This window comes from Agelaius phoeniceus, chromosome 19 (genome assembly GCF_051311805.1).
Source record: "Agelaius phoeniceus isolate bAgePho1 chromosome 19, bAgePho1.hap1, whole genome shotgun sequence".
NCBI lineage: Eukaryota > Metazoa > Chordata > Aves > Passeriformes > Icteridae > Agelaius > Agelaius phoeniceus.
The window spans coordinates 10,840,946-10,861,527 of record NC_135283.1 but is presented as its reverse complement, the minus strand read 5'-3'; the positions used below and the strand labels follow the sequence as shown (position 1 = coordinate 10,861,527).

The 20,582-nt window shown below is 47.0% G+C and overlaps 1 protein-coding gene across 7 annotated transcripts in view; it reads left to right on the top strand.

Annotated features, from left to right (window-relative positions):
• Positions 1-1,300: 1,300 nt before the first annotated feature.
• Positions 1,301-20,582, top strand: part of RGS9 (regulator of G protein signaling 9) — a 39,975-nt gene continuing 20,693 nt past the window's right edge. For all 7 annotated transcript variants that reach the window (XR_013184711.1, XM_054645331.2, XM_077188163.1 and 4 more), the window contains exons 1-9: positions 1,301-1,464; positions 10,221-10,317; positions 13,973-14,023; positions 14,188-14,294; positions 14,750-14,801; positions 16,638-16,696; positions 17,097-17,173; positions 19,082-19,163; positions 20,059-20,121. Coding sequence is in view for 6 of the 7 variants with exons in the window: in XM_054645331.2 (XP_054501306.2) it covers positions 1,402-1,464; positions 10,221-10,317; positions 13,973-14,023; positions 14,188-14,294; positions 14,750-14,801; positions 16,638-16,696; positions 17,097-17,173; positions 19,082-19,163; positions 20,059-20,121 (651 nt within the window). In the remaining variant the exon portion in view is untranslated. The remainder of the gene's footprint in view (positions 1,465-10,220; positions 10,318-13,972; positions 14,024-14,187; positions 14,295-14,749; positions 14,802-16,637; positions 16,697-17,096; positions 17,174-19,081; positions 19,164-20,058; positions 20,122-20,582) is intronic.

The following is a 20,582-nucleotide window of genomic DNA, read 5'->3' as shown; positions in this document are numbered from 1 at the left end:
GGACACTCAGCCACAGCACCTTGGTCCGAGCTTGTTTAATGTGACTGCATAAATTCCAGAGTGATCTTATGCCTTTATTTTCTCTGTCACTTCAGCACAAGCTGCCCCCCAAGCCTGACCCCTGGGGTCTATAGGGCTCTGCAACAGGTCATGACCCAAAACCCTGCGGGATGGGGCTGTCATTCCTTGGACCCTGCGTGCCCTGGGGAGCCGTGGCCCAGCAGGATGCTGTGACCATGGATCATCTCCTGAAATGCTGCCCCAGGCACTGCAGCACCCTTCATGGGCAGTGAGCCTCCAGTGCTTTCTGTGCCTGCTCCAAACCCAGGCCCGAGAACCTGGCCATTCCTTCCCATTCCATTCCATCCTGTCCCATCCCGTTCCATTCCATTCCACTTCATCCTGTTCTATTCCATCCCATTCCGTTCCATTTCATACCATCCTGCTCCATTTCATCCCATCCTATCCTGTCCCATTCTGTTCCATTTCATCCCATTCCATTCCATCCCATTCCACTCCATTTCATACCATCCTGCTCCATTTCATCCCATCCTATCCTGTCCCATTCTGTTCCATTTCATCCCATTCCATTCCATCCCATTCCGTTCCATTTCATCCCATTCCACTCCATCCTCTTCCATTCCATTCTGTTCCATCCCATTCTGTTCCATTTCATCCCATCCCATCCTGTTCCATTCCATTCCGTTCCATTCCATTCCGTCCCATTCCATTCTGTTCCGTTCCATCCCATTCAGTTCCATTTCATCCCATCCTATCCTGTCCCATTCCGTTCCATTTCATCCCATCCTATCCTGTCCCATTCCGTTCCATTTCATCCCATCCCATTCCATTCCACTCCATCCTCTTCCATTCCATTCTGTTCTGTTCCATCCCATTCCGTTCCATTTCATCCCATCCCATCCTATCCCATTCCATCCCATTTCACCCCATCCCATCCCGTCCCATTCCATTCCATCCCGTCCCATTCCATTCCATCCCATTCCATTCCATTCCATTCCATTCCATTCCATTCCATTCCGTTCCGTCCCGTCCCATTCCATTCCATCCCATTCCATTCCATTCCATCCCGTTCCATCCCGTCCCATTCCATTCCATTCCATTCCATTCCATTCCATTCCATTCCATTCCATTCCATTCCATTCCATTCCATTCCATTCCATTCCCTCCGCGCTCTCCCACGAGCGCCCCCAAGCGGCCGCCCCACCGCCTTCATGCAAATGAGCTCGGTGCGGCGGGTGCTGATTGGCTGCGGCGCGCGGCGGTGGCGCCGCCCCCGGCGTGTGGCGGTGTGGGCAGCCAGGTGCGCCGGGCCGCGGCCGCTCCGCTCGCACCGCCACCGGCACCGCCACCGCCACCACCGGCACCGGCACCACCGGCACCATGACCGTCACACGGCTCGACCAGGGGCAGCGCTACCGCCCGCGGATGGCCTTCCTCAAAAAGGTGAGGGCTCAGCCGCGCCGTTAAGGGCGAGCCGGGCGATGCGGTGCGGTGCCCCGGGCAGCGCTGGCGGTGCTCGGGGCGATGCCGCGTTCAGAGCATCTTGCTCGGCCACCGCTGCCCGGGCACCTCCGGGCGGGTGGCTCCGAGGGGGGACAGCCCCTGCCCGGGAGCTGGGAGCCGTGACCTGTTGCAATCTGTTGAATCTGTGGAGAGCGCCGTGGATCCCAGCTGGCTCGGGGGGTAGCGTGTGCTGTAGTGATGGAGAAAATAGGACTGTAATGGTGTTTATCTTTTGTAGCTTATCTCAGCTGAATGGTGAGATAAGCTACAAAGGAAGTAAAGAGGGTATTTTCTGTGGTGCTATGTCTTGCCCTGACACGTTTTCTCTCTCTTCCATTATTTGTTTTTAAAGTCCCTCAAATCTGCGTCGTTCCCAGGGAAAAACCCATCACCTGCAGTGCCAGGCCACTCAGTGTAACTCTGCTCCAGTGTGTGCTCCCAGTGCTTTCAGCTGATGTCCACATTCAGAGCGTGTATTACAGCCTGCTCTCTGCCTCCTTCCAGTTTTTCAGACATGAGTGCATCTGTGGCCAGAAGCAGTAGAAGGAGTGGGATGGTGCATGCCCACGTTTTTGGGTGTAATGTGTAATTTTGTGCAGCATTTGGTGGGCTTTTCCTGTAGCATTCATTCAAAGCATAGGCAGTTGTAGTGTAGCTGGTACTGCAGATTTTGAAAAGCAGAGTGTTAAGCTAGCTTTTCTTCCACCCACCTCTCCTGAGTGTGGCTTATCCTGTTGGATGGAATTAACTGAATTTCCAGTGACAAGTACAGCCAGCAAGTTGCTGTTTGAATTGTAGTTAGCTTTCCTCAACACCCACAACCTAAGGAGGATTCCAGGGGTAAAGAGAGGGGAATTTGGGGATATTCCATGCTAAGGTATAAGCCTGGCAGTACTTACTACACCAGAGGAAGTAAAGAGGGTATTTTCTGTGGTGCTATGTCTTGCAGGGTAAATTTGGCTGGGGAGCCCTGCCAAGAGAAATACTCCAGGCCAAATTCTGTACTGAGTAATACTCGGTGGAGTTGTGTGCGGGGGTGCAGAGGAGGAGAAGCTGTGCTTTGAGAAAACAACTGCCTGCAGCTGTGCTTCAGCTGCTCCGTGGGAGTGCAGCAGGCTCTGCACAGCACTCCCAGTTCCTCAGGTGGGAAGATCAGTCAAAACACAGGGAATGCTGTACAGAGTGTGCACCACTCACTCACACTGAGAGCAGCCGGGGGGCTGAGCACTTCCAGTGCTTTGCAAGTCCAGGACCTGTTAGCAGCAGGAAGGGGAGCTCCTGGTGGTCAGTGAGAGCCCTTGGCTCTCAGCTCCACTTTCATTCCTGCTGTTTTTTCCAGACCTTGGAGCAGCCATGGAGCCTCGGCAGCTCCATGGCAATGTGGTCTGTGTGCAGCCAGCCACATCCTCAGAGCTCCTGGGAACACCAGGCACCTTTACTGCTGCCCATGATGGGAGCTGAGGATGCTCAGCCTGCACCCAGCGAGCACCTTACAGGCTTAGACCCATGAGGAGCTAAAATCCTGGAAAGAAGCTTTGTTAATTGCTTAAGCCTGGGCTCACGCTCTGCCCCCAGCTGACACACGCTGTGCCTGGGCTGCTGTGGGTGCAGGGAGGGATCCCTGCCATGCTGCCATCCCTGTGTGCACCCACAGCTGCAGGGAGGGATCCCTGCCATGCTGCCAGCCCATCCCTGTGTGCATCCACAGCTGCAGGGAGGGATCCCTGCCATGCTGCCAGCCCTGTGTGCATCCACAGCTGCAGGGAGGGATCCCTGCCATGCTGCCATCCCTGTGTGCATCCACAGCTGCAGGGAGGGATCCCTGCCATGCTGCCAGCCCTGTGTGCACCCACAGGTGCAGGGAGGGATCCCTGCCATGCTGCCATCCCTGTGTGCATCCACAGGTGCAGGGAGGGATCCCTGCCATGCTGCCAGCCCTGTGTGCATCCACAGGTGCAGGGAGGGATCCCTGCCATGCTGCCAGCCCCTGGGCCCTGTGTGCACCCACAGGTGCAGGGAGGGATCCCTGCCATGCTGCCATCCCTGTGTGCATCCACAGCTGCAGGGAGGGATCCCTGCCATGCTGCCAGCCCATCCCTGTGTACACCCACAGGTGCAGGGAGGGATCCCTGCCATGCTGCCATCCCCTGGGCCCTCTGTGCATTCACAGCTGCCAGCCCCTGGGCCCTCTGTGCATTCACAGCTGCCAGCAGCCCCCTGTGCTGCCCCTGCAGCAGGAAGATGTGCCCACAGCAGCAATCCTGCCATGGAGAGCACAGGGGGTGCTGTAGGGGTGGTGGGCAGTGCCCTGCCCTTGCTGTGAGGCTGTTCTGAACGACTCAGGCTGGATGTGCAGGTTGGTCTTTGTGGCTGAGCTATGAGGGATCAGAGGGGCCTGTAACACCTGCTCTTCATGCTAGCACTTAGGTTGTTTTATTTTATTTTTTCCTCCCCTTCTAAACCATCTTGGCTGGAAGAAGAATGACCCAAAGGTCTTTTGGGATAGCAAGGAAGCTTCTTAAATGCATTTTGGCTGGATGCACTTGGCTGGATGCTGTGAGAGCTTGAATGAATCCAAGCTCTTGGTGCCTGTGCCTGCTCCAGCAGTCAGGCCTGGCTCTGCTGGGCATCAGCTGGCAGAGCTGGGCTGTGCTCTCAGGAGCTCCTGGGCTGGGTATTTTTCCTTGCTGAGCTGCACAGTGACTCACACCTTGTGGGTAGGGCTGATGGATGCCTTCTTCCCTGCCTCCTCCTCACTCTGCTCCCTGCTGGCTTCTCCCAAGCTGTGCAGCAGCCAGGGAGGGGCTGCTCCAGGGTCTGGGGGCTTTTCCAGCCTGGCTTTGCTTCTTCAGGCTTAGATTTTCCAGCAGCTGCTGGGCCTCATCTTCCTGGGCATTTCCAGAAGCGTGTGAGCAGCTGAATTGTGTTTCTGCTGGAATCCAGCAGACTCCTGCTCTCTGAGGCCCTGGGTATGGCTGAAACTGAGCCTTAGGCCAAGCTCAGCCTCATCCCATCCTCCCTTTCCTTGTTCCAGGCTGGGAGATGCCAGTGCCACATCTTGTTGGAAAAAATCCCGTCCAGACTGGGCAGAGCCAGCTACAGCCCTGCCCTCCCCACTCACAGATTCGCTTCCTTTAGCTGAGGCATCACTCAGTGGGAACAAGCCACTTCCTCTCAGCTTTAATTAGGAAAAAGCAGGAAGTTTTAGCTGGTTAACAATGGATTTTTTTCATTTCTTCTTTTTTTTCTGATCATCCATCAACGTGCAAAGCAAGGCTGGTAGTTGTAGACCTAGGAAACAATCGAGTGAGCCTTCAGAGGCCAGAGTGGGGACAAGGACTGTGGTGTTACCTTGGAAATCAGAGCAGGTAGGGCTGACCCTTGCAAACAGCAGCAGGCAGTGAGGGAGGCTAGAACCAGGCAAACAGCATGGAGAAAGCAGCAGATGTTTAATTACAGCACCAGGACTGTGAACTCAGCTGGGAACTGGAAATTCCTGCTGGGAAAATCGATTTTTCTTCTGTCTGAAGCAAAACTGCCTCTGTCTGGGTTGATGCTGAGAAGGACTGAGCTCCTCACCTTGGCAATGTTCTGCTGTTGCATTTGTGAGTCTCAGCACCTGGAGTTTGGTTTTCCTGCATTGTGGATGCCCTGATCCTGGGGAGCTGGTGGGTGCCCAAAGGGTAACAGGGATGGGACCTGCACCCAGGGTCACTCAGCCAAGCCATCCATCACTGCCCACTGCTCCATGCTGCAGCAAAGCATCCATCCTCCTCCTCCTCCTCCAGAACCATGGGCACCCCATCAGTTGGTGGCCATTAGCCTCTCTGTCTTGGTTTGGAAAGGCAGGTGTCTGCTAAGGAAGGCAGGAGCCTCCTCTGGAATGGAAAATGTAACCCCCCTCTGTCCAAATTGCTATAAATTTTAATTTAAGGGGCTCTCAGGCAAAACATATGGGAGCAGGAATAACAGTTCTTTACTAGGGACGAAAATAAAAAGATAAAATAAACAATGCAGTTAACTAAAACAGCACTGACAGAGTCAGAACACAACCTCACACCACGTGGGTCAGGGTGCTGGCAGCAGAACCATTGGAATTGTGGCTGCAGCCCTCCTGCAGTGCCAGGGGTGGCTCTGCTGGAGCAGGGATCCTGGAGAAGGGCGGAGTCTCTTCCTCTGAAGATCCAGTGGAAGGGGCAGCTGCTGTTCCTCTGGGAAATCCAGTGGAGAAGCTGTGCTGCTGTTCCAGAATCTCCAGGTTATATCCAGGCAGGAATGCTTGGCTGGTGTTCCAGAATCTCCAGGTTATATCCAGGCAGGAATGCTTGGCTGGTGTTCCAGAACCCCAGATTATATCCAGGCAGGAATGCTTGGCTGGTGTCCCAGAATCTCCAGATTAGATCCAGGTAGGAATGCTTGGCTGGTGTTCCAGAATCTCCAGATTATATCCAGGCAGGAATGCTTGGCTCCTCCCTCTGGGCTCACATCTCCCAATGGGATGCTGTAGTTCTTATCAGCCATGCAGTGACATTCAATGGCCTCTTATCAGCAGATGTCTCCCCAGATGTGGAAGAGATAATGAAAACTGCCCACTGAACAGAAGACAGCTGCCATCCAGATGGTACATAGGGTACAATTTGGTTGGCAATCCAGGACACTCTCCCTGGGGCTTCTCAGAGCTCCTGAATCCAGTGATGGTTTTTCTTGATTTATGGGAGTTTGAGTTCTGTTTTGCTCTCAGCAAGCTGAGCCCTGTGACTCTGTGCAGTCACAGAGGGGACAGACAGCTTTCCTGTTGTCTCCTCTGTGGCTTTCAGGGTGAGTTCACCTCCAGGCAGAGATCCCAGCTGATCTGAAGGGAAATCTCCAGGGGGCTCTTGCCTTGTGGTTCTGTGTGTGTGAGATGAGCTCTCCCTGGAGCCTGGCTCACTCAGCAGTCCTGATTATTTACCTCTGTGTGCATCTCCACCCATCAACCAGTCAGGAAGTGGCTTCTGGCTCTGCAAAATTCAAACCAGACAGCTCTTTCCTGGCTGAAAGCGTGACAAAACGTACCAGAGCCCTCAGCAAAGCAAGGAAATGTTCCTGCTGTGTGTGAAGCAGCCCTCCTGGCCTCCCTCTGGCAGCCTGGTGCTGATGGCAGCTCCTGAGCCTGTAATCCACTGTTCCCTTGGGAGAACAGACACAGACAGGCTGAGGTTTGATCAGCAAGGTGCAGGCTTTGCAGCCAGGGCTGCCTGGCTTTTTAATGCATTTGTCATTTCTCCAGTGACAAGAGAGAGCGTGGCAGAGTGTGAACACCACCTGAGTTGAAGAGCTGCTGGTTAAAGGAAGGGAACATGCTGTGCTGGAGGGGTTTCTGAGCCAATTCCTGTTGTTTTATATGCCAAGAGTTCTCTTATCATTATAGTACAAGGATTCCATATCACCAGAGCCTCAAACCTCCTGCATGTCTCCTGCAGGCAGCTCCTCTCAGCACTGACTCTTCTTGGTCCTTGCAGCAGCCATTGACTCCTGTAACTCCTGATCCCACCAATCTGCTCTTTTATACCCCTTGTTCTTACTGCCTACAGGTGTGGCCTGTTCAGATCAGGCCTGCTCCTAATCTTTAGTAATTGGTCCAGCTGTGACTCGTTGGTGGATAAGATTACATTTTATACCACCTTCATACTGGATCCCCCTACAGATTCCCTGCTCTCAGCTGTTGAAGATGTCTCTGGAGCCCACGTGGAGGGCAGCATGTGCTGTGCTGCCTGCCCAGAACACAGATCCTGCCTGGGTCTGCCAGGTGCTCACTGCACAGGGACAGGGGCATGAGCAGGGCTGTGTTTGCCCCCAGGATCTCTGTTCTCTGGGAAGGGACTGTGCAGTCACAGGGGGTGACTTCCTAAGGCACCTGGGTTTGCTTAAAATCCCAGTTTCCTAAAGAGTGCCCTGCCTGCCTCACCTCATCCCACACATGATGAGGGATGAACTTTCTGAGGTTTGAACTTTCTGAACTTTCTGAGGTTGAAATTATGAGTTCTGTTAAAAGATCTAAAAAAAATGTCTTCAAATTCCATTACCTCTGCTCTGGTTTTGCTCTTTTAAAATATTTTATAAGTATTTATACAAATATTTATGTTAAATTTTACCAGGCTTCTCCCTTTTAGCATTAATTTGTCAGTGCCTTTAAAAGCAGTTGAAAATCCAGTTTTACTGACAAGCCCAGAGTGTATCCTGTCACTACAGCTTAAATCCTCACAGAACTTGGCAAGACTTGGGACCAAAGTCACTGTGGTGCCTGTGAAGACAATACCCTCCATTATGTGTGGGTGTCATCAGCTCACACTGTTAAATCCTCTGCTCTCAGTTAAAAAGCTACAGCCTCACCCAAAACAAATGTGTGGAGAGACCAAATTGGTCCTGTTGGGCCAGTTTTGATTTAATAGCCCTGGAAGCAGAAGACAGAAAGAAGAATATCTTCCCCAAAGCTCTCATGGCACTTAGATAGTCAAAAACGAGGAGATGAGGGGGGTGCCCCAGCTCCATCCATCTGAGCACAGATCCTGAGTGAAAGAAAAGCTTTGTGCTTTGGGAATGGTGCTGGTAGGAAGTCAAAGAGGAGCAAACTACCTTTGAAAATCTTTATCTTTTAAAAAAGAAATAAAGGTAATTGGAAATGAGGAATAAAAGATGTCTGGCCCTGAGTGTGAGACTCATCCTGTGTTAAAGATGAGTCACCAGGGTCCCTGAGGAGTCCCAGCTGAAGATGCTGCCAGGGAGGAGGATGTGCCTGCCCCACCCCTGGAGGGGCTGAGAGCTGGGTGGGGAGTGCAGCCCTGCCCAGGACTGGTCACAGAGCCCCTCACACCCCTCCTCTGCACCTCCCAACACAAGCACAGATTTTATTCCCTCCCCATTTTCCTTTCTAAGTGCCCAACGAGCCAGAGAAGAACCTTTCTGGGTATAGTGGGCTCTGGGTAGCAGAGATTCTATTTATTTATTTTTTCCTTAGCTCTCATTGAGTGGCTCCATGCTGTCCCTCCTGTGCCAGCCCTGGCTGTGTGTGTGTCCAGTGTGAGCTGCCATGGGCTGGAGGTGGCACCTCTGGTGCCAGGGGAGGTCCAGAGAGGGCTGTGGCCACTGCAGGCATTGCTGTGGCACACCAGTGGGGTGGGGTTCACAGGGTCCCAGGACCAGGGAAGAGATGACAATGTTGACTCCATGTTTCTGAAGTCATTATGTATATCTATTTTATTTATATATATTTATATATATATATATAAATAAAAAATATATTATTTATATATATATTTATATATATTTATTATATATTTATATATAATAAATATTTATTATATTTATTTATTATTATTTATTTATTATATATTTATTAATTTTTATTTATTATTATTTATTATATATATTTATATATATTATTATATATATTATATACATAAAATTTATATATGTATATAAAATATATAAATAATAGATATAAATATATATTGTATAAAATTTATATATATATAAAATTTTATTTTTATACACATATATTTTATTTATTATATGTATTATTAAAATTGTATTTATTATTATTTTATTATATCTTATTATTTTATTATATCTTATTATTTTATTATATATAATAATATAATAATATATAATAAAATAATAAGATATAATAAAATAATATGTTATTATATATAATTTTATTAGATATATATTATTAAAACTATAGTAAAAGAATAGAAGAAAGGGTTTCATCAGACGGCTAGCAAGGAAAGAAGGAATGGAATGATAATAAAATCTTGTGACTCTCAGACAGTCCAAGCCAGCTGGGCTGTGATTGGCCATTAATTAGAAACAACCCCATGAGACCAATCCCAGATGCACCTGTTGCATTCCACAGCAGCAGATTATATTATATTATATTATATTATATTATATTATATTATATTATATTATATTATATTATATTATATTATATTATATTATATTATATTATATTATATTATATTATATTATATTATATTATATTATATTATATTATATTATATTATATTATATTATATTATATTCCTGAGGCCTCTCAGCTTCTCAGGAGAAAAAATCCTGGCAAAAGGATTTTTCGTAAAATGTGTCTGTGACACAGCAATGCTCACCCTCTGGAGTGCAGGCTGCCCTCCTGCCCACTCCTGACATCCATCCCTGGTAAATTTGCAGGGAATGCCTTGAGGAAGGATGGAATGATGCATCTGACTCCATCTTATCAGAAGGTTAATTAATTATTTTATTATATAAATTATAAAATATTAGAAAATTATAAATTTATATTTATAATTATTACTATATTTATATTTAACAATATGTATTAACATCTATATTACATTACATCTAAACTGAATCGACCAAGCACTCAACTCTGCTCTGAATCTCATGACTGTCAGCCCACAGTCCTGACACACACACACACCTGGCCCTCATAGTCCAAGGAAACAAAACACCATGAATTTGGGTAAACAATCTCCATATTGCATTCTACTTTTGCACAAACAGAGGCACAGCAAGTGATAAGAATTGTTTTTCCTTTCTCTGAGGTTCAGAGAATGTGAATCTCAGAAATACCCTTGGGAAGAATTGTGCCTTGCTTTTCTCTGTGAGGAGGAGAAATGTGGCTCCAGATCCCATCCCCTCCCCTCCCTGCTTTGCAGATTGAAGCTCTCATGATGGAGATGCAGAGCCCAGACACAGGAATCAAGACCCAGCCCCAGCCAGTGATGGTCACCAGCATCCCCCACGCTGTGACAGGTAAGAGCTGCTCTGGGGGAAGGGGCTGGGCCCAGTTCAGCCCAGAAAATCTGCCTGTGGATGGACCCCATGGCTGTGTGCTGGAGATCTGCCCCCAGTAAATATCAGCTGCACATCATTTGAAATGTTCCTGCTCCCTTGATCTCATTCTCACTCCTGTCTCATTTCATTCCTACCCTTTGAAGCAGACAAAAGTTGATCCCCAGGCACTCCCAGCTGTCTCCTGGGGTTAACTCAAGTGACCTTGCCTTAGCACAGAGGTGAGGACATGCTGCAGCCTCCAGACCTCTCATGCTCCCAGTGAGGCTGCATCACAAATAAAGATAAATATTAAAATCCAATTAAAACAAGCAGCCTGGAGGCAGACTGAAAGATGGTACTTCAGAAACGAGCAATTAACAATTAGTCTTCCTTTTCATGTTTACTGCTAGTTATAATTCTTCTTGAGTAGGCAGGAAAAGAACAAAATATTCAACCCACTTGTGTGCCTGTAAATGACAGCTTTGCCTCCCTCAAGGAGGCTGGAGGAGCAGCAGACAGGAGCTGAGCTGTGTCATGTGCAGTGTTCCAGGCAGCTCTTATCAGCCTCCTTGTGCCTGCTGCTCCTTTCACCAGGCACCAGCAGTACCCTGCTCTCCAAGCCTCCACAAAAGCTCTTGTGAGGAATCCCCTGCTATAAATATTCACACATACTCCATATCCTCCTCCTGCTTCCATCTTTCTCCAGCACTTGGAAATTCAGAACAAAAACTCCCACTGAAACAAAGTGAGTTTGCTCCAGGCAAGTCAAGAGAATTCCCCTACTGTGTTTGCAAAGCCTGGCTGGCTCAGTGTGTTGTTTGCCCCAATTTTATTTTTTTTAAATGAGGCTGCAGAGGCACTGAAGTCACTTGCCCATGGGAAGAGGCAGTGAGTATAGGGATTTTTCATAAAATATCATGGTGACAGTTAAATTCAGTGAAAGTCAGTAAAATGGCTCACAAATAAACCTCAATGTTAGATGTGCACCTTTGGGGGAAAGTCACCACTGCAATTCAAGAAAGGTCAACACCTCAGTCCTGGGGGAGGTTTGGAGGAAAAGGCCAGTAACTGGTCAGGGAACAAGTCCCTTTTTGCCCTCTTTAAATGGAAGGAGGTTCTGAAATTTGCCCCCCCAGAATGTAAAACTAAAACTGCAGGAGGTTTATGCTGCCTGTGGTGGGTACAACTGCTCACAGTCCAACAAAAGAAGTGGGAGAGATAAAATGTGTGTGAATTTGATAAATCCTGTGACCACTGCAGCTTGGATCTGAGATTTGGACATCCCTTCTGCCCATTAAGGGACTCTTAGAGGATTCATTTTGATGAGGGTGTGTGGTGAAGATATTGGAGCAGGAGACACAGATCCATTGGAGAGAGCCTGGCTCTCCTGTGCAGGAAGCTAACAAGTTAAATGTGGTGTTGTTGGGTTTCTAGGATGAGGTGAGAGATGAGAATCTGTCTTTAAGTTCTCAGAAGGCTGATTTATATTATATATATTATATTATATTATATTATACCTAATATAACTAGATCATACTATATTATATCATACTATATCATATATTATACTATATTATATTATATACTATAAGAAATGATATACTAAAACTATACTAAACTATAGAGAAAAGAATACATCAGAAAGCTTGGAAAAGAATGAATAATAAAAACCTGTGACTGACCAGAGAGTCCAACACAGCTGGACTGGGATTGGTCATTAATTAAAAGAATTCACATGGAACCAATCAAAGATGCACCTGTTGGTCAGCAACCTCCTGACCACATTCCAAGCAATCAGATAATTATTATTTACATTTCTTTTCTGAGGCTTCTCAGCTTCTCAGGAGAAAAATCCTGGAGAAGGGATTTTTCAGAAAATATCATGGTGACAGTTAAATTCAGTGAGAGTCAGTAAAGTGGCTCACAAATAAACCTCAATGTTAGATGTGCACCTTTGGGAGAAAGTGCTTACAGAGGGAGCTGTCTAGAAATGAGTGATGAGATAATCCTTTAATTTCATCTATTTCAGGAAGCAGGCAGTAGGATAAGAGCTCTGAGCCCCTATTAGAAAGTTAAGTCATCACTGCAATGTCAAGAAAGGTCAACACCTCAGTCCTGGGGGAGGTTTGGAGGAAAAGGCCAGTAACTGGTCAGGGAACAAGTCCCTTTTTGCCCTCTTTAAATGGAAGGAGGTTCATGAAATTTGCCCCATAAAACATAAAATTAAATACAAAAACATAAAACTAAATAATAAATAATACTAAAACATAAAACTAAAACTGCAGGAGGTTTATGCTGCCTGTGGTGGGTACAACTGCTCACAGTCCAACAGAAGAAGTGGGAGAGATAAAATGTGTGTGAATTTGATAAATCCTGTGACCACTGCAGCTTGGATCTGAGATTTGGACATCCCTTCTGCCCATTAAGGGACTCTCAGAGGATCAGGCACTGGTCTTTACAAAACTGAGCCAGGACTGTGTGTGACCGTGGGGTCTGAGGATGAGGGAAGAGACGAGGATCTGGCTCCATGTTTCAGAAGGCTTGATTTATTATTTTATCATATATATTTTATAAAAACTATACTAAAAGAATAGAAGAAAGGATTTCAGCAGAAGGCTGGCTAAGAATAGAAAAAGAAGGAATGATAACAAAGGCTTGTGGCTCAGACTCTCTGTCCGAGCCAGCTGGGCTGTGATTGGCCATTAATTAGAAACAACCAACATGGGCCAGTCACAGATGCACCTGTTGCATTCCACAGCAGCAGATAATCAATGTTTACATTTTGTTCTTGAGGCCTCTCAGCTTCTCAGGAGGAAAAATCCTAAAGAAAGGATTTTTCATAGAAGATATCTGTGAAAACTGTGCTCTGTGCCTCTGGAGCTTCTGTGCAGTGAATCTTTCCAGGCAAGCTGGAGCAAAACCTCCCCTTCCCTGGTGAGAAAGCTGCTGCATCCTTAAGCCCTTTCTAAGCCCCTGATGGGGTGTGGGTGCTGCTCAGGCCACGTGAGCTGGTGCCACTCTCTCTGTGCCATCCCAGGGTCACTGCCTGGTGCCCTGGGGTGCCACCATGGCCAGTGGGGGCCCAGCAGTGCATTTCACCTGGGCTCCTTGCATTTGAATTTACAGAAGAGGGGGCTGTGACTCTGTTCACAGGGCTCTGAGGATGAGGGAAGAGATGAGGATCTGACTCCATGTTTCAGAAGGCTTGATTTATTATTTTATCATATATATTTTATAAAAACTATACTAAAAGAATAGAAGAAAGGATTTCAGCAGAAGGCTGGCTAAGAATAGAATAAGAAAGAATGATAACAAAGGATTGTGGCTCAGATTCTTTGTCTGAGCCAGCTGGGCTGTGATTGGCCATTAATTAGAAACAACCAACATGGGCCAATCCCAGATCCACCTGTTACATTCCACAGCAGCAGATAACCATTGGTTACATTTTGTTCCTGAGGCCTCTCAGCTTCTCAGGAGGAAAAATCCTAAAGAAAGGATTTCTCATAAAAGATGTCAGTGACACTGTGCCCTCATGGGATCCAGAGCACAGTGAGGGGTGAGCACTGCAGAATCTCCTTTCCTGGATTTGGGGACACTCCTGATTTCAGTGCCTGACCTTTGCTTTGTTTTGCAGGTAATGATATCATGCAGTGGATCCTTCAGCGCTTGAAGATCACTGCAGAAGGTGGGTAAAAATGTGAAAATTGAGCCTTTCCCAGCTTCCAGTCATAAAACCAAGACCTCAAGCAGCAAAACCTTTTAGTTGAATTCTCCTCTGCATAAGAGCTCACTTTTAATTCCAGTGAAGTGTTTCTGTGCAATGAGAACATCTGCATTCTCCATTTTCAGAGGCACTCCACCTGGGAGACCTGTTTGTCAAATATGGATATATCTACCCTCTTCAGGAGCCAAAGAACCTCACCCTGAGGGCAGATGGCAGCCTCTACAGGTTTCAAGTGAGTTGCAGCTCCTCGAAGCTGTTGAGAGGGAGTTCAGCACTGGTTTTTATTAAAAACAGGCAGCTGGGGCACTTCCCAGGAGCTGTGTAGCTGTGCAGGTGGAAGGAAAAGACTCAGAGAAGTCTGAGATTGCAGTTTACAGGGAAACTGGGATCGTTTCTTCAGTGAAATTAGTGTATTTGTTCAGCCTAAAAATAGCTGTGCATTCCTCCAGAGAGTGTTCCCTTCAGATCTTAAAGCAGCAAATGGAATTGCTGGTTGGACATAGATGACGTGGGGGCACTGAATAATGAATATTCAAAAAGCACAGTAAGAACAGGATGGTATTGAGGTTCATGGCTGGACTCTTTCCACTGCTCTCAGTGGGAAATCAGGATATTCCTGGTACTGGGAATGAGGAGTCCATGAGTTCAGGGCCTGTGTGCACTAACAGGAGGCTCCTTCCCTTGCAGACTCCTTATTTCTGGCCAGTGCAGGGCTGGGCTGCTGATGACACTGACTATGGTGAGTGGTGGCACTGCATGTGCCCAGGGTGTGGGTTTGTCACACAGTCCAGTGTGGTGTTGATTGCAGGGGTTTCAGCACAAGGGAAGAGATGAGAATCTTGACTTTATGTTTCAGAAGGCTGATTTATTATTTTATGATATATATTATATTAATATAATATATATTATAATATATATTATATAATATATATATAATATATATTATATTAAAATAAAATTATATACTAAAACTATACTTAATATATATTATATTAAAATAAAATTATATACTAAAACTATACTAAAAGAATAAAAGAAAAGATTTCATCAGAAAGCATGAAAAGAAAAGAATAATAATAATAAAATCTTGTCACTGACCAGAGAGTCCAAGACAACTAGACTGATTGGCCATTAATTAATTAACCACATGAGACCAATCAAGATGCACCTGTTGCATTCCACAGCAGCAGATAATTATTATTTACATTTCGTTTCTGAAGCCTCTCCGCTTCTAAAGAAAAAATATTCTAATGAAAGGATTTTTCATAAAATATGTCTGTGACAGTCCAGGGATGCCCGGGGGTGTGGGTTTGTCCCAAAGTCCAGGGGTGCCCAGGGGTTTCCAGGGGTGTGGATTTGTCCCAAAGTCCAGGGGTATCCAGGGGTATCCAGGGGTGTGGGTTTGTCCCAAAGTCCAGGGGTATCCAGGGGTGTGGGTTTGTCCCAAAGTCCAGGGGTGCCCAGGGGTATCCAGGGGTGTGGGTTTGTCCCAAAGTCCAGGGGTGCCCAGGGGTTTCCAGGGGTGTGGATTTGTCCCCCATCCAGGGGTGCCCAGGGGTGTGGGTTTGTCCCAAAGTCCAGGGGTTTCCAGGGGTGTGGATTTGTCCCCCATCCAGGGGTGCCCAGGGGTGTGGGTTTGTCCCACAGTCCTGCTCCACACCTGCTCTTCCTGTTCTTGCATCTCCACCCACAATGACCAACCCTGGCAATTTTTTTCATGCTGTTTTGTGAATAATTCTCAGTAATGGTGAATTGAGGGTGTGAGCATCTTGTGGTGGCCTTGATGAGAGAAAGTGCTTAAGCTCTTCTGTTCCACTAAGATCCATCACACAGGAGCACATCTGAATTACCTTGCTGGGAGGGAAGGCTTTAAACACAAGATTAGATTTCCCTGAGCAGTTAAGTGTGTTCCTGGATCTGAGCCCAAGGCTGCCTTCCTGTAGGTTTGGCTCAAGCTCTGCATTCAGAGATGGTTCTTTTCTATTTTGTAGAAAGCACAGTGGCTTCCAATATCTCCTGATGGTTTTTTTCCATACAAATCTCTTGTTGCCTTTATGATGCTTTTTGTAGTAGAGCTGATCATGAATCTTGGGCTGATCAGCTGGCTTTGCTCCTGTGAGCTGTGCAGTTCACAGGCTGATTTGTCCATGCCAGGGTTGTCCTCTGTGGCTTTCACCTGCATTATGCTGTAGATTTTCCAAGGAAATAAAAAAGCCTGATTTAGATTGGAATGTTTTTATTAAAACTTGAGCAAAACACACGGGCCTGTGCTTCAGAAAACTTGGAGCTCAAGCTCTGAGGAGCCTCAGAAGGTTTGGTCCAGTGTCCCCTGAGCCATGGAAGCCTGGCTGAGCTCCCCAGGGGAGGTGGCAGAAGGCACCCACTGCCTGTCCTGCCTGGGCATCAGTGCCATCCCAAAAGCACCAAGTCCTTTTCACTGAGCTCTTGTGAGCTTGGAGCTCATGCCTGGGAAGATACTGTAGCAGACAAAGGCTCCTGTGTTTGCAATGTGGGTAAATTTATAATTATTCTTGGACTTGTATAACTGATTGCTAATTTGCTACTACCTCCACAGCAATTTATCTAGCAAAGAAGAACATTAAAAGGAAAGGGATTTTGGAAGAATATGAAAAGGTGAGGAGACATTGCACTTGTTCCATTACAAGACCCTCATTTGCTACAACTTAAGCCCTTTGTTGCTAATGAGTGGGGCACAGCAAAAAAAAAATCACCTCTTCAACTGCATGAGGTGTTCCTGCAGCTGTATCAAAAGCCAACATTTTGCAAGTGAAAAAAACAACCAGTACAGAAAACTCCTGTGAAGTCAATTATAATTTTAGCAGGGGTAATTGCTCTCCTTGCAATGGTATTTTTGAACTGTTGCAATTCTTGTAATTACGTGCAGAACAATCCAGATTTCTTGGCTCAGTGGCCAGCCTGGCCTCGTTGAACTATGGAGAGTCAAGAAAACCCCAGCATGGGAGTGCCCTGGTCAGAATTTTCACACTAAGCTGCTTTTTTATTTTTATTCCAGGAACATTACAACATGCTCAATCAAAAAATAAACTACAAGTGGGATTTTGTCATTATGCAGGCCAAGGAGCAGTATAAGTGAGTTGAATTGCATTCCCTTGTTTGCATCACTGGGGAGGGTGTGAGGAGCAGAGCTTGGCTGCCTTAGTGCACATTTCAATCACACATTAAAAACACCAAAATGCCTTTAAAATGGCTTGGAGTGGAGGTTTAGATTTTGCACTTGATGTGGTTCTGTGAAGAAGCTGGGTCCTAATGCTGCAAGCCCTAATTAGAAACAACTTCATTTAGCTCAGTGTTCTCCATGAGGATTTGTGGATCAGGCCCTGGACTTTGGGCCTGTTGCTGGTCTGGGTCAGGAGTTTCTGGCCCATCTCTCAGCTGAGTGGAGAATCAAGAAGCAGTAAATAGTCCCAGCAGAGACTTCTGGAGAAAACTGAAGTGCATAATTCTGTACCCAGCTAAAATAACTTGATTTTAGAACTGAAACCTTCAAATTCCCAGAACATGAGATGGGAATACTCCTTTAGAGATCTCTCCTGCTTCTGTGGACCCCTGTCACGTTCCTTTACCTGCTGGCAGGGCAGGCAGTGCCTGTGCTGCTGAGCAGCCTCTGTGTTCCCTGGGCTGGCAGCCAAGGCCTGGGAGTGCAGCTCATCAGATAACTCTCATTAAACACGAGACTGTTGTTCTTGTAAACTGAGGTCAGACTCGGGCTAGGAGATGCCAAATGCAGTTTCAAAGTCAGATCCCCAGCCTGTGTCTGAAGCAGCAGATTAAACTTGTCTGAGGCTGTTTGATGGTGCTGCTGGGGCAGACTGGTGCAGAGCACCCACCCTGTAACCACAGCAGGGAGGCCACATGCAAACAGCCTGTTGGGAATGTTCCCTTCCCCGTGCTAAATCCCAAATTGTGCTCAGGACTTTTCTGGGAAAGAATTCGTTGGTCCAAGCCCAAACCATGCTAGTGCCTCTTGTGTTTAATTGTGGAGGTGATTTGGGTTTTAGTGCCTGGGAACCCTCCTCAGAACCGTTTCCAAGCAGTTTCTCTGAGAAATGCTTCTGCTTTACTGAGAGAAAGGGATGAGGCATGTCCAGGGTGTATCTCTGGGTGGCACTCCTTGGGGACGTGGGACAGGGACAAAGGTGAAGCAGCAGGACTGGGGGCAAGTCAGCAGAGAGGCTGTGCTGTGCCTAAGAAGGGTGTGGGGGTGTTCACAGGGGTCCCAGGATGAGGGAAGAGACAAGAATCTGAACTCCATGTTTCAGAAGGCTGAATTTTATTATTTTATGATATATATTATATTATTTTATGATATATATTATATTAAAACTATACTAAAAGAATAGAAGAAAGGATTTCATCAGAAGGCAGGGAAAGGAAAAAGAAAAGGAAAGGAAAAAGGAAAAAGGAAAGGTAAAAGGAAAGGAAAAAGGAGAAAGGAAAGGAGAGGGAAAGGAAAAGGAAAAGAAAGGAGAGGGAAAGGAAAAGGAAAGGAAAGGAGAGGAAAAGGAAAGGAGAGGGAAGGGAAAGGAAAGGAAAGGAAAAAGGAAATCTTGTGACTGAGCAGAGGGCCTGAGCCAGCTGACTGTGATTGGCCACTAGTTAAAAACAACCAATCCCAGATGCACCTGTTGCATTCCACAGCAGCAGATAACCATTGGTTACATTTTGTTTCTGAGGCTTCTCAGGAGACAAAATCCTAAGGGAAGGATTTTTGATAAAACGTGTCTGTGCCAGAAGGGGATGTGCCTGCTCCCAGCTCAGCTCAGGAAGATGATGATGATTTCTCAAAAGGCAGAGTCATGTGTGGCCGTGTGAAGATGATGAGCAGCCCAGAATTAGCCAGGACAGGATGTGGGCAGGGCTGGCATCAGGGCAGGGATGGCTCAGTCAGGCTGGGACCCACGGGGCATGGCAGGCTGGAGGTGTGCCACTGATTTAGGAGGGCAAAATTGCTGAATTCCCCTGTTCTTGGCTTTGCAGGGCAGGGAAGGAGCGGAAGAAGGAGGACAGGTATGCCCTGGACTGCCAGGAGAGAGCCTACTGGCTTGTGAACAGAACTCCTGTGAGTAGGGGGGGACAGGGTGACTGCAGTGACTCGTGGTGCCCTCCCTGCAGCCACCTGCGACAAACTCCCATGTGGGAAGGGCTGAGTGCCAGGGCAGGGCCAGCCCAGAGCTGCCCTGAGTCCCCACCACCTTCCCTTGGTATTGCTGGCCAGGTCTGTGTACAATCACAGCTGGGATGGGACTGCTGGGAGCAGCCTTGAGCTGGTTTATTTTCCAGCTCAGTCTCATTACATGGTTATGGCAAAGGGAAAATGCCACCAGCTCACATCTCAGGCAGCAGAGCAAGAACTTAATGTTACACCTCACTTTAAAAGTGTTTTGACCAATCACACAAAGCAGAAGCACATTGACAGTAGTTCTATCCAACCACTATAAGCACAGGTACCTTTGGTTAAACAATGCCTGCTTATTTCAAATACAATACCTGCTTGTGAGCCTTCAAACACAATGCACAGAGCTCCATTATTAACCTTCAAACTTCCTAATATCTCACTAGATAAACTTTTCTGTAGCTTAGAGAGTTATTCTAGACAAGCATTAATACACAGACCATTGTTCTATTTGTCCTTGCTTTTCTACTTTTTAAATAATTTTTTTGCTGACCAATCTCATGGCTGCTGCTTAGCTCCAATCACAGTTTTACAGTCTCTGAGGCTGCCTTTTGCAGCTTTCCCAAACCCCTCTGATTTTGTGGATTCTCACAATTGGCTGTTCCCAAAGCTGCAAGGGACAGAGGTCCAGCTGCAGCTTCAAGAGGGGCATTCCCAAATCTGGGGGTTCCCAAGGCACTGCTGGCTGGGAGCTGCTGCCAGTGGAGGCCTGGGGGTCTCCTCCTGCATTTGTGCCTTTAAACCAAATGAGTAACAAAGCTTTGTTTGTTGTTCACCACAGCCAGGCATGCTGAGCGCCCTCGAGTATGGATTAGACCGTGTCACAGATCCCAATGAAAATAAGGTAAACCAGGTGAGACAGGGCTGGGTTTTATTTACACACCTACTGAAATGGCCTAGGAGGACCCAGAAAATGTCCCTGGGGTTGTCATTTTTTGGGCACTGCAGGCTGAGTGTGTCAGCTCAGCTCTAGCAGCTGAACAGGCCAGAGGCTGAGGCTCTCTCAGCCAGGAGGTGAGGCCCTCAAAATAGGCCTTGGCAGCTTCTTCTGCCTTGAAAAGACTTTGTCAGCTTTCTTGCCACACCAGTTAGTGTGAGTGCTTGGCTGCAGGACATGTTTTCTCTGCTGGTGAAGCTGAGCTGAGGAATCCTCTGTCTCCAGGTGCTCCTTGCTGCCTTTGTATGAGGGCTGAATGAACTTTGTGGGGTGTCAAGGGTCGGTGCAAAGATCCAGGTTGAAAATCAAATTCCAGAGTAGCTCCCAGAGGGTAATTAATGTGTGGTAAGAAGATGAAGAAGTCGGTG